Raw genomic sequence first — 14,296 nt, 5'->3', positions numbered from 1 at the left:
TGGGGAAACTAGGTATTCACATGCAAAAGAAGAGAGCTGACCCAGACCTTATACCTTATATAAAAGTTAACTCAGGGTGCCTGGATGACTCAGTTGGTTAAGTGGCTGGCTCTTGATTTCGGCTCAGATCAGGATCTCAAGGTCCTGGAGTTTAGCCCTGCATCCAGCTCCACACTCAGCAGGGAGTCTGCTTGAGGGATTCTATCTGTCCCTCTCTCTCTGCCCCTCCCCCCGCTCACTCTCTCTAAAATAAATTATAAAAAAATAAAAATTAAAATTAACTAAAAATGGATCAAAGACCTAAATTTAAGAGCTAAAACTATAAAACTCTGAGAAGAAAACAACCAAATGTCTTTATGGCATTATAATTGGCAACAATTTTATGGTTATCACAGCAAAAGCATAGGGAACAAAAGAAAAAAAATTGATAAAATGGACTTCATCAAAATTAAGAACTTTTTGTACTTCAAAGTGTACTATCAAGAAGGCAAGAAGACAACCTGCAGAATGAGAGAAGATATTTTCAAATTATATATCTGATAAGGGATTCATATCCAGATTATATAATGAACTACAACCCAACAACAAAAAAATTTATTAAAAAATGGGCAAGGGACTTAAATAGGCAGTTCTCCAAAGAAAATATACACATGTCCAATAAGTACATGAAAAGATGATCAGCATATCATTACTCAATGAGAAAATACAAATCAAAACCACAGTGAGATATACCACTTCACACCTACTAGCATGGCTATTAAAAAAAAAAAGAGGAAAAGTGTTGGTAAGGATTAGAACCCTTGTGCACTGCTATGAGAAGATAAAATAGTGCAGCCACCAGGAATACGGTTTGGTGTTTTCTCAAAAATTTAAATATACAATTACTATATGACATAACAATTCCACTTCTGGGTATATACCCAGAAGAACTGAAAGCAGGATATTTGAAGAAGAGGTATTTGTACACCAATGTTCATAGAAGCATTATTCATAGTAGCCAAAAGGTAGAAACAACCCATGTGTTCATCAGCAGATGAATGAATAAACAAATGTGGTATATACCTACAATGGCATATTATTTATCCTTAAAAAGGAATGAAATTTGATATAAGCCCAACATGGATGGACCTTAAAAACTTAGTGAAATAAGCCAGGGACGCCTGGGTGGCTCAGGGGGTTGGGTTTCCACTCTTAGTTTCAGCTCAATCATGGTCTCAGGGTTGTAGGACCGAGCCCCACATGGGGCTCCACACTCAGTGAAGAGTTTGCTTGAGATTCTCTCTCTCTCCCCCTCCCTCTCTGCCCCTCCCTCTGCTTGTTGGTGCATGCTCTCTCTTTCTCTGTCTCTAAAATAAATAAATAAATAAATAAAATCTTTAAAAAAAGAAAAAAGGGGCGCCTGGGTGGCTCAGTTGGTTAAGCATCTGCCTTTGGCTCAGGTCATGATCTCAGGATTCTGAGATCAAGCCCCACATCAGGCTCACTGCTCAGTGGGGAGCCTGCTTCTTTCTCTGCCTCTGTTTCTCCCCCCAACTTGTGCTCTCACTCTCTCTCAAATAAATAAATAAAATCTTAAAAAAGAAAAAGAAAGAAGCCAGACACACAAGGGCAAATATTGTACAGCTCCACTTATAAGAGTTATTTAGAATAGACAAATGCATAGAGATAGGGTAGAATAGAGGATACTAAAGTCTGGGAGGAAGGTGGAAGGGGGAATTACTGTCTAATATATACAGGGTTTTTGGGGGGGATAATGATAAAATTCTGTGAATAGATAATGGTAATGGTTAACGGCATTGTGAATGTATTTAAGCCACTGAATTGTACACTTACAGTAGTTAAAATGATAAATATCATGGCTAAAATAGTAAGTATTATAAGCATTTTACCATATTAAAAAAGTTTTTAATTTAAAAGATAGAAGTCAAAATCTAGAAAATAATATCAGAAGATGAGAAAAGTGCTCATAGGTTATTTAGAGTGTGCTTTGCTTCTTGTCTTGCTTTGGAGAGTAATAAAAATAATGAGTGACTTGACATTTTAAAAAATGTGTAACTACTAATTTGAAAAGATATATGCATCCACATTTATTGTAGCATTATTTACAATAGCCAAGATATAGAAGCAACCTAAGTGTCCATCCATAGATGAATGGGTAAAGAAGGTTTGGTATACATATACAATGGAGTATTACTCAGCCATAAAAAGAAGGAAATCTTGTCATTTCGAACAACAGGGATGAACCTACAGGGTATAATGCTAAGTGAAATAACTCAGAGAAAAACAAATACCATATGATTTCAATTATATGTCGATTCTAAAAAACAAAACAAATGAACAAACAAACATACACTGTAGAGAGAAAGATGGAGTCATTCATGTCACGGGGGCCTATGTCAAGCCATGATGCAAGCAGTTAAGGGTTCTGAAGCTATCAGATATCACTGAGACCAGCACCAGCTGACAACACCCCAGACTGATAACTAGGAGAAGCACAGGAGGTCTGCAAGGTCTCAAGACTGATTAAATCCCTTTAAAAAGGAAGGAGTTTTACAGCAAACTGTAGACTCTCCAGACACTGACCCCTCAATGTCTGAGCACTTAAAAAAGGCAGCCACTGCCGAAGGCTCTGCCTGATTGATCTCCGAACAGAACTGAGATCCTCCACTGCTTGAACAGAATAAGCAGTAAGTGCCAAGAGCTGACCCAGACTGGCCTGCGGCCTTATCTCAACTGTGCACCTACAGACTGACTTCGCGTTTGGTTTGTTCACTTCCTACCCAATCCCCCCCCCCCCCCCGCCCACCCGTGTTATCTTGTTTGTTGTGTGACTTAGGTCTTGTGTTTTGCTTTGTGTGCCATGTAAGAAGCCAAGTTAATCACATGGTGAAATGTCATTGAGTTTGGAATCCTGAACCTGCTTTATAATTACGTTAACCTTGTTTTATGACTGAATACAGCTGACAATGTGGAAAGACATAACTCATGTGTGTACCTTCATTGTGTGCTCATGACATACACAAACAGAAACAGTCTCATAAATACAGAGAACAAACTGATGGTTGCCAGAGAGGAGGGGGTCGGGGATGGGCAAAATAGGTGAAGGGGATTAAGAGGTACTATCTTCCAGTTATAAAATAAATAAGTCACAGGGATGAAAAGCACAGTGTAGGTAATATAGTCAATAATACTGTAATAACTCTGTATGGTGACAGATGGTGCCTGCACTTACCGTGGTAAGCACTGCATTATGTATAGAATTGTCGAAATCACTGTGCTGTACATCTGAAACTAATATAACATTGTATGTCAACTATACTTCAATTAAAAAAAAGGAAAACTATAGCTAAATATGTATGTTGAATTTTTAAGAGGAATTCTAAGAAGTTACAGATTCTGTCATAGCTTAATCTAACAAAGAGGGGGAGAAAATAATTAGAAAAAAATTAAGGGCGCCTGAGTGGCTCAGTCGTTAGGCGTTTGTCTTTGGCTCAGGTCATAGTCCCAGGGTCCTGGGATTGAGCCCCACATCGGGCTCCCTGCTCTGCGGAAAGCCTGCTTCTCCTTCTCCCACTCCCTCCACTTGTGTTCCCTCTCTCGCTGTGTCTCTCTCTGTCAAATTTGAGGTCTGACTCTTGATTTCAGCTCAGGACATTATCTCAGGGTCTTGAGATTGAGCCCCACCTCAGTCTCTGCTCTCAGTGTGGAGTCTACTTGAGATTCTCTCTGCCTCTGCCCTCCCCCGCCCTGCTCTCTCTCTCTCTCTCAAAATAAATAAAATCTTAAAAAAAAAAAACAAAAAAACTTTCCTAACACAATAGAAAGCAGGAAAAGAAAAGCCAAAGAAAAAATATTCATGGAAAAGACGTAATAAGATGGCAAAAATTAATCAAATATATTTTTTTTAAAAACTGACTTATTAAAATACAGAGACTGTAAGTTTGGGTAAAAAGCAAAATCCAACTATATACTACTTACAAGAGAAATATCTAAAACAAAATGACCCAGAAGGATTAAAATTAAAAGCACAGGAAAAGATACGCCAGGCAAATACTAATCAAAACAAAGTTGGTATTGCAATACTACAATGCTAATATCAGGCCAAAGTCCTGGACTTTTAAAAAGGTTATAAAATGTTGACTTCAGTATTTCCAGTGTGGCTGACTACAAATATAAATCTGATACTTTTCCCTGGTATTACTTATCTATTCTTTCTAATCTTTCTAAATCAACTACCAAAGGCATTTATGGAGTAGTATGTACTATATGTTAGATAATGTGATGGAGACCAAGATGAATACAACCTAATTACTTGCTCCATAGAACTTACAGTCTTGTAGGTGATATAAGTCCAGTAACTTGGGCGCCTGGGTGGCTCAGTTGGTTGAGCGACTGCCTTCGGCTCAGGTCATGATCCTGGAGTCCCGGGATCAAGTCCCACATCGGGCTCCCTGCTCGGCAGGGAGTCTGCTTCTCCCTCTGACCCTCCCCCCTCTCTGTGCTCTCTCTCATTCTCTCTCACACAAATAAATAAATAAAATCTTAAAAAAAAAAAATAAGTCCAGTAACTTTTTTCAAAGGCAGCAGATTCGGAGTACCAGTAGAGAGTTAGTTATAAGTGAGGCATGATGAGAATTGGGCATGAGTATAGAATCAGGAAAAAACTTCATGCAAAATGTGGCATTTGAGATGTCCTGAGAAACTGGATAGAATTTTAACAGATGGAGGTAGGGAAAAGTTATTTCAGGTTGAGGAGAAACAGTAAAGCTTTGAGCAATATATTGTATTTTCTGCTTTTTTTTACAGCCATCTTATCTAAAAGGATTTTCACTGATTATATTATCTACTAACTCTTTAAGTAAAGTGATTATGATCTCTATACTGACCAGCTAAATTTTATTGGTAGGGATGATCTTAAGACAGTAGTGGAAATATAATTATAAATCTTTTTGTATTCAATATTATATGTCCTTGGTCTATCAGTTTGTTTTTTAAAATTCTTATTTTATAACTTCTTATGTAAATTCTTATCCGTACAATGAGTCTCAGCCAGATTCTTCAGTGCATAAATTATTCCCTAGTTTTAAAAAAGATACGTATTTTTTAAAGATTTAATTATTTTTAGACAGAGAGAGAGCACGAGCGAGCAAGCTGGGGGGCATGGTAGAGGGGCAGAGGGAGAGGGAGAGAGAGCATCTCAACCAGACTCCCTGCTGAGCATGGAGCCCGGGACTGGGCTCAATCTCATAATTCTGAGATCATGATCTGAGCTGAAACCAAGAGTCAGACTTTCAACCCACTAAGCCACCCAAGCACCCCTAAAAAATATATTTTTAAAAAGCTACACTGAGGATATAATTCCACTAGTGTGAGTTTCTTTACAGACCAGATTATGACCTAGACACCAGCTTTTTTCCCATGGGGGGTATGAAGCATACTTTGGGACTGATTCTTTGCTGGATAGCTTCATAAATTTAAACTAGATTGTTATCATTTTAGACTTCATTTGCTAGAAATGTGACCTACTCCATTACCTGTAACAGCTCATTTGCTTTATTTTTCATATTCCTTTGCTCAAGACAACAGCATTGCAAACTGCATGTTTAACACTTTCGATACTTTTTTAAAAAGTTCTCTTCTAACATATTCTTTACCAGATGTTTTCCTCATGCTTCCTCATAGTGTGTCAGAAGTAGATTTCTACACTAGTTTTCCACAGGGAGAAGAGCATGTAATTTGCTTTTTTCATACAATGTTATTAATATTAACAGGAAGAGGCTAATTTTATCTTAAGTGATAACATACTCTATGTTAAAGACAGGTTAGATGCTTCCCTCAGAACTTGGTCAGGGAAAAGGAAAATGGAACAGATGACTCCTGAAATTTTTTCCTGTTTGGTTCAGAGATTCAGCTTTGCTCCCACTTTAAATTGTCAGCAAATGAAAAGTGGCATTTGGAATTTCCACTGTCTCTCTATTGCTTTGCCATCTTCAGTTTAATGCCTGCTTCTCTACAAAGATTAACATATTTTCCACTCATGATTTACTTGTCAGGGAATTTAGGAGTTTTCTGGAACCTGAAGTCTGCCTTTAGTTGTGCTGATTACTGGATAATTGCCTATTCTTTGGTGGAATTTCCATTTTTAGATTACACCAGGCTCTACAGCCTTTATTTCTTTGGCAGAAGAACCCAAAGGCAATGGAGTATATTTTTTCCCCTTATCCGGCCCAGCTTAAACAATGACTCACTTGGGCCCTGGGGCTTTGCTTCATACTCTCATTTGGGGCCGCTTTTTACCCTTGTTCCTCTTATTTGCCTTAATGTTCTATTTGAAACCTTTTGTATCCTTTGGCACATGGCTTTGTCTCTGAGGTTATTGTCAAGAAGGTATCCATCACCCCCAAACTGGAACAGACAATCCAGTTATGTCCCCATGAGCCGTGTTGTTCTTATGGCAGCTGATGTAGGTCAGAGAGAGTACAGAAATAATGATTCCAAATGTGGTAGAAGAAGTATTCTCCAAAAAGGTACAAGTGCCAATGTCATCCAGTTAAAGACTGAAAGATTTCCCTCTATTTAAGATGCTCCCGTGACTGATTAAAACTCCCTCAGTGCATATATGTGGGAGGTAGGAAACACTCAGAGGAATTGGACTCCAAGAGTTTTCAGAAGGATATGGTTATATGAAGGGATTTCTTCCTTGAAACACTTGGTCTAATCTATAGTTCAGAGTTTTGTTGGAGAGAAAAGATTTTCCTCCTTTTTGGCAATGGTTCTGTGTGGTCTTGATTTTTTATTCTGATGCCAGCCTTCCATATCTCTTCTTCTAATGATGACTCCTTGATTTTTCTCTTTGCAGTTTTAACAGTGTATGTCAGGGAACTCACATTCTCTTTCGGGAATTCAGCTTCATCCAAGCCACCCCTCACAATAGGGCATCATTCTTACGGGCCTTCTGGAAATGCTTCCGAACTGTGGGCAAAAATGGCGGTAAGTCTTCCTAAATTCTTTTCTTGCCTTCTTTTCTTCCTTCCAAACTTCTGTCTTTCTTTTGTTCCTATAAATACTGTTTGAGTATGTGCTCTTCGAGGCTCCCCGAACACCTTACTTTTGAGGAGCTATTGTCTTGTGTCACAGAAACTACCACCATTACTAGTACCAACACTATCACTAATGATACCTATGAGGAGCCAAGTGCAGTTCTGAACACTTCATGTGTGGTGATGTATTACTCTTCACAACAGCTCTCTGTGGTAGATACTGTCATCCCCATCTTATAGCTAATGAAACTGGGGATCAGAGAGGTTTAAGTAACTTGACAAGGTTATACAACAAATGCTGGGGTGGGATTCATACCCAGGCAATCTGACTCCAGAGCTTTTGCTCTTGGCAAATATTAAGATACATGCAGCAAATTGAAGAAATGATATGAACACAAAGAAGGAAACTCCTGAGTGGAGGGTGGGGGTAGGACGGGGACACTATTGTTAGAGAAAGGGGAACGAAGAGATTAGAGAAGGTTCTCCTGAGAACTGGTTGTTTGGTCTAATTTGGGAAGGAAGAGTAGGAGTTATCTACATGGATAAAGGAAAGAAAGACATTCTAGGTAGAGCATGTGCTGTGCTGTAAAATCATAAAAGAACCTGGAATATTTAAGACATTGAGAAGATCAGAATGGCTCGAGTTTGTGAAGGGGGTTAGCAGAGATGAGCCTGTGAAGAATAGAAGAGTCAGGTCTGAAAGACCATTTTTGCCATAAAAAAGAAGTCAGATTTTATTCTGTAGGTTAAAGGATTTTATTCAGAAGAATGGTGTGATGATATCTGAGTTCTAGAAAGATCATTTGAAAGGCAGTATAGAAATGGCTTAGAGGGTGGGGCACCTGGGTGGTTCAATCGGTTAAGCATCTGCCTTCAGCTCTCTCAGGGTCTTGCCATTGAGCCCCATGTGTTGGGCTCCCTGCTCAGCGGGAAGTCTGCTTCTCCCTCTCCCTTTGCAGCTCCCCCTGCTTGTGTTCTCTCACTCTCTGTTAAATAAATAAATAAAATCTTTAAAAGAAAAGAAATGACTTAGAGGGTGAGTCTGGAGGCAGAGAGCATAGTTAGATTTGCAGTAGTAAGAGATAATAAGAACCAAACCCAAATTTACTAAGACGCTAATATGCTATTTCTATTCTTTTTATTATTCTAATCACGGCTTCTGTGACATGTAACTCAAGAGACTATCCATCTCAATTACACTATTGAGCAGAAATACTTAGTGTACTGAGAATAGTATCATCTCCTTTATTGACTATATGCACTAGTGGACAAAAATCAAAGCAGACTCAATTTTAAGTGAACTACCTCAGAGAAACTAACCCATTGGTCTCTACATAAACAAAGCTGGGAGCTGTGAGTGTACAGGTAAAGTCTGTAGTATTTCATCAGAACCTGTTTTTCCTAATCCTTTCCCAGTCCCTTAGTCAGTCAGCAGATATTTATTGAATACTCACTATATTGAAGAATGGTGCATACAGCTAGAGCTGGTTTTTGTGGAATAGGCACATGGAGATAACTATGGAAAACAGTCTTTAGATCTCCTTAATTCTTTTCCTGATTTAGAAGTGGGGCCTCTTCCAGAATCTATTTACTATCACAAGGGATCCATATAGCATTTGGACTCTGAGCAGATGTAGGTTTCTTTACCTTTCGTACAGCAGCTGCCAGTGATTCATCCAGCTGCTAAGAGGAAGCAGCTCCAAGTTCTCCCTGTTTTTCCTGTACCATAAACAAGACCTAGATTTTATGCTGGATATTTATTGTTAGGCTTCTTAATCAGACAGCCTCTGATTTCTTAAAGACCAAATGCAACATTTGCATCTAGGTGATCCTAAAATCTTCAGTTAAATCATTTTAATATATTCTCAGTTTCTTCCAGGGAACTTTAGAACAGCTTTCAGTCCCGAAGTGTGTCAGCTCCCAATTTTAATCCAGAACAAGCAAAAACACTCAGAGGCAAAGTTCCAAAAGAAAGTACTTATTAAGCCCCATTTTTTCAATTAGAATGCCACGTACCTGACTCCTACTCAGAGGAGCTGATATTATATTGTTCTTCTTCAGATGACTTCCTTAGAACATCTTGTACATATTTTAGCATTATCAAGAAGAAACTAGGTCTTCTGGGAAACAGCAAAAGAAGATCAGAGTTCCAGCATAACATCTAAAAATGAAGCCACCTGTAGAAAACTAAGGACCTGATGCCTTCTGGCAAGAAACGGTTTATCGCAGTTTTTAGCAAGTATAGGGATGCAGTGTTGTTTCTGCATGACTGAGTACTGAATGATGCTAATTTTCCTGTGTCTGAAATTCAAATAACCTCATGAAGGTTTAGTGAACCTCTTGCTATCTAGGCAACTTTAGAGTCTTGGAAGCAAAAAGACCTATTCATATGTAATAAGCCTTTAAAATTCAACTTCTCACTTTGGTATTTCTTTCAGTGTGAAAGATCAATCTGAATTTTCCAAGTCTGGCAAAGATTAAAATTCCCTGAAGTAAATCTTCACTTCTGTTTAGAGATATTGGCTCAAAAGAGCTATTGTTGGGGCGCCTGGGTGGCTCAGATGGCTGGGCGTCTGCCTTCAGCTCAGGTCATGATCTCCAGGTCCTGGGATCGATCCCCGTGTCTGGCTCCTGGCTCAGCGGGGAGTCTGCTTCTCCCTCTCTCTCTGCCTCTCCCCTTGCTTGTGCTCTCCTCTGTCTCTCTCTCTCAAATGAATAAATAAAATCTTAAAAAAAAAAAAGAGCTATTGTCCACAGTTTATTTTTAGTTTGTTAGAATTTAATTTTGAGCTTTATGCTTTTACAAATGAACAAATATGTATATTATATTTCATTTAATAAAAGAACGAGAGCTACTTCCTCTTCTGCCCATGAAGAAGTACTAATTTAGGGAATTGTCCTCCTGCCATAAACAACTAGAAAATCAAACAATGTATCTGAAACAACTCTTTCAGATATTAAACAACAGTTAATCTGGGACTGTGGTCTCTGAGAGGCAGTTGCCAAGCAACAGTACAGGAGAGGAGATCCAAAGAGCACAGCAGTCTTACTGAGTTGAGGAGGCAGAGATTGGGGTTTGGAGAGGCCACAGTGGCCAGAATTTGCAGGGCAGAGTACCAAAGAGGAGGGAGTTGCTTAGGAAGCTCCAGAGAGCTGCAAGTGGGTATTTGAGTCTCTGGCTACAAACTCTGCACATGTGTGGGTTAGAAAAAGAACCACCAGAAAACAGTAGTAGGCCAAACAGTTCCTGGAGTATACACAGGGCTAGGAATAGTTCATGCCGCTACCAGCCAAAGTGGAGAAACCTCAAAGTACACAGGGCATTGACACTGGATAGAGCCCTTAGCAGCTTAAAAACAAAAAGGATTAAACGCATCTATCTGCAAGTAACTTAACTGTATACCAGAACAAAATTCAGTACTCCTTAAAGGAACTCAGTAAAATCGAGCACTCAATAACATAAAATGCACAATGTCTGACATCCAATTAAAAATTACCAGACATTTGAGGAAGCAAGAACATATGACCCATAACCAGGAGAAAAATCAATCGGTAGAAACACAGACCCAAAAAAGACAGAAATAATAGAATTAGCTGACAAGGACCTTCAAACAGTTATTTTAAATCATATAAATATGCTCAAGTATGTAAAGGAAAACATGGCTATAATTAGGAGATAAATGGAAGATATTAAAAAGATGCAAATGGAATTTCTAGATGTAAAAAATATAATATCGGAAGTGAAAATAATGATAGCAATTAACATTTATGAAGTTGTTTCATATGTGGAATATCTAATTTTTCTTTACAATGATCCTATGTGTTAGGTGGATACTTTTATTATCACTTTTTCACAGAAAATTAAACAGATTCAGAAAGTTAAAAGTATGATGACATGAAACAACATGGTTCCTGTGGAAACTGCAAGAAGTTCATTGTGGCTGGTGCTTAGTACATAAGAAGGAAACATCATCCCAGTCAGTTGAATCTTACCAATTTGTGTGGTATTTTCACATATGAGACTGGCAAAAGCATGGAAAATGGAATGGAAGGCAGGAGTAGGACCAGTTAGGAGCCAATACAACAGAACAGGAAGTGGCAGGGAGAGGAAGAACTATTTCAGGTTGATTTGACAGGACTTGCTGATTGATTGGGTAGGAGTGTGGGAGAGAAGAGTCAAGAATAAATGCCAGAATCTAAAGTATTGCCAATTTCATCCCTCCCTTCCTTTTTCCTTTCCTTTTTTTTTTTCCTCCAATTCTTTAACCTTTTATGTTTTACTCTGAATTCACTGTGATTTGTCTTCATAGTCTAGGTATATTCATTCATTCAACAAACATTTATGTATTAGTTGCTAGTGATAAAGCAGGGAGTGAGAGCAGAAATTCCTGCTCTCATGGAGTTTGTGGTCTGATAATCAGAGATTTGAAAGAAAAAAATCCCTGCATTTATGAAAGAAGATCACAGTTTAGGGATCAGAGACTTGCAGTCGGTCTATATAATCATATGATAAAAACTGTTTTTCCTAAAATATCTAATGTTATGGTGGTTAAAGTGATTGCAAGGGAAAATGCAGACAATTTAGGCTGAAATAAAGCTTTTGGTCTGACTTCTCTGTGAACTGCCTCAAATTTCCACCTGATTTTGCTTTTCACTAATCCTCATCCTCACCACTAAAAACCATTCTGTGAGGATTAACAGTGCTTACTTCAGAAATGGGTGGCAGTCTTGTTTGAAATATTAAAGAGCATTTGTTGCTTTTGTCATTTTTTAAACAAACAGACAAAAATCCTTCCATGTAATCTCTTCAGTCCTGTGGTTTCCTCTGGCCTGTCCTCTGCACCTGCTCCCACCAGAGCTCCACGGCTCCACATTTGTCCCAGAAACTGATGTGGCCAATAAACAACTTCTTCAACCTTCAGTTCCTGGTTCCTGTCTGCGGTTTTACTTATTTCTTTTCAATTCTAATTTTTTTTTTCTTTTTCCATCTTTACTTCCTTCTTCAAAACCTTTCCTCCAGGGAGAACATTGACGTGTGATGTCACCTCAAATCTTTCACCTCACTACCTACAATAACTTTAATCTTTCCCTCTATTTAATGTTCCTTTATTTTTTTTTATTTCGGTTATTTGGGGCTATCACACATGTCACACAATGATTCCCGGAATGTTTTTGTCACTACCTCCTTTCTCACCCAACCCTCTTCGCCCTCCAGGCATAATACTGTTAGGTTGCTAACGTCTCTTCATCCTTTTGAATCTTAGCTTAAAGGTCAGCTCCTTAAAGGACCTTCTTTGTCCCTCCCTTCGTCATCTGAATTAGATCCCTTCACTATTCTTTTGCAAATCATCCTGTAATTTTTAGTCATACTGTTTATTACAGTTTCTGGCTAAGTGTTTTTGGATGACTCTACTTAATGTCCACCTCCCTTATTAAACTATAAGCTTGATGAGGGCAAGAACCTTGTTTGTTTTGCCAATAACTACATTTTTAGCATCTAACATACATAAATGATTTCTTTTTTGTTATTTAATATGAAGGCTCACCACTTCCCAATCACTATTCATTAATTTGTGATTATTGAATGGATTATATTATTATCTCTTATATTAGAGGGTAGTGTTGGTTTCAGAAGAGCTTTATACTCTTTTCAATATTGTGTAGGGACTTTGACTGAAAATAATAATAGCTACTCCTTATTGATCACCTACTGTAGGCGAGGCATAAACTTCACATTCAAAGTGCCCCACTAAAAACTGGCCCATTCAAAGCTATACAGTATCGATCGACACCTAATTAAAATAATATTCAGTACCCTCCGGTGCTTCCAAACAAGGATTAAAAGATTTAGATCATGGTCTGTATACAAACTTTATTTTGATTTATTTACTTACTCAACTTATTTATTTATTTGTTTGTTTATTTATTGAGACAGAGAAAGAGAGCATGGAGGGGAGGGGAAGAGGGAGAGGAAGAGAGAGAATCTTAAGCAGGCTCCATCCCCAGCACTGAACCCAATCTTACGATCCTGAGATCGTGACCTGAGCTGAAATCAAGAGTTGGACACTTAACTGACTGAACCACCCATGCGCCCCATGATCTGTATGCAAACTTTAAACATTGGCGAGGATCTAACTATACTACCTCCTTTCCTTTATATTCCGAGTCATGCCTTTATGCTCCAAAAGAAATCACTAACTAGTAGTGGTCAGCTGACTGCATGTGCCTTGGCCTGCAGTTATGTTTTCTTTGGCTAGCAATGTTAAAAATCATTTTTTTAGGGGACGCCTGGGTGGCTCAGTCAGTTAACCGTCTGACTCTTGATCTCAGCTCAGGTCTTGATCTCATGGTGGTGAGTTCAAGCCCTGCACTGGGTTCTGCACTGGGTGTGGAGCCTACTTAAAAAAATAAAATAAAATAATTAAAAAATAATAATTTTTTAAAATTAGATGCCAAAAATTTAACATAAAAATCTCAATTCAATTTCACTTAAAGAATGGAAAATCATCCCAATACCATGCCCACATTCCAACAGAGAGGCAGTTTGCCAGGGCGAAGGTACAGCTGCTCCCTTTAGACAGGGCATGTGGTGGCCTCAGATTTACCACCATCCCCAGCTGCCTTGCTTCATCTGCTTACGTCTCCTGCCTGGCCTCTGAGGGCATTTGAGTTTGCTACCATTGCTAGAACTTCTTGGTCCATTTATAATCACTTGAAAGGTAGAGTTACACTCTCAATTCAGAAGGAGTCAGGATCTTATTCCTTGACTAGATTCTCTTTTTCTTTCCGCCTTGTTATCTTGCTGTCTCAAAAAATTTTAGAATTGAAAGGGACCGTAGAAGTCATCTTGTCTTGAAACTAGGACTAAGTTAAGGGTTTTAAAATATATTTATCCCTTGATTGTGGTAAAATATACATAACATAAAATTTACCATTCTAACCACTTTTTAAATAGAGAAATCTTTTTTGGTGATAAAATATAAATAACATAAAATTTAACATTTTAACCATTTTTTTTAAAAAGATTTGACTTATTTATTTGAGAGAGAAGGAGAGCATGAGCTGAGGGCTGGGGGCAGATGGAGAGGGAGAAGCAGACTCCCTGCTGAGCATGGGGCCCAACACAGGGCTCGATCCCAGGACGCCGGGATCATGACTTGAGCTGAAGTCAGACTCTTAACCTACTGAGCACCCAGGTGCCCCCATTTTAACCATTTTTGAATGTACAGGTCAGTGCCATTAACTACATTCACATT

The 14,296-nt window shown here is 38.5% G+C and overlaps 1 protein-coding gene across 1 annotated transcript in view; it reads left to right on the top strand.

The window, feature by feature from the left end:
• The window catches only part of CSTPP1 (centriolar satellite-associated tubulin polyglutamylase complex regulator 1), a 182,717-nt gene that overhangs the window by 72,506 nt on the left and 95,915 nt on the right, over positions 1 to 14,296 (top strand). Inside the window, exon 3 of the mRNA XM_045893773.3 lies at positions 6,860 to 6,990. Within this exon, the coding sequence (XP_045749729.1) occupies positions 6,860 to 6,990 (131 nt within the window). The remainder of the gene's footprint in view (positions 1 to 6,859; positions 6,991 to 14,296) is intronic.

This window comes from Mirounga angustirostris, unplaced genomic scaffold (assembly GCF_029215605.1).
Source record: "Mirounga angustirostris isolate CCGP_5_RB_7025 unplaced genomic scaffold, mMirAng1.0.hap1 SCAF_13, whole genome shotgun sequence".
NCBI lineage: Eukaryota > Metazoa > Chordata > Mammalia > Carnivora > Phocidae > Mirounga > Mirounga angustirostris.
Note: the sequence above shows the minus strand (reverse complement) of the source record. Positions and strands in the feature narration are given on the sequence as shown.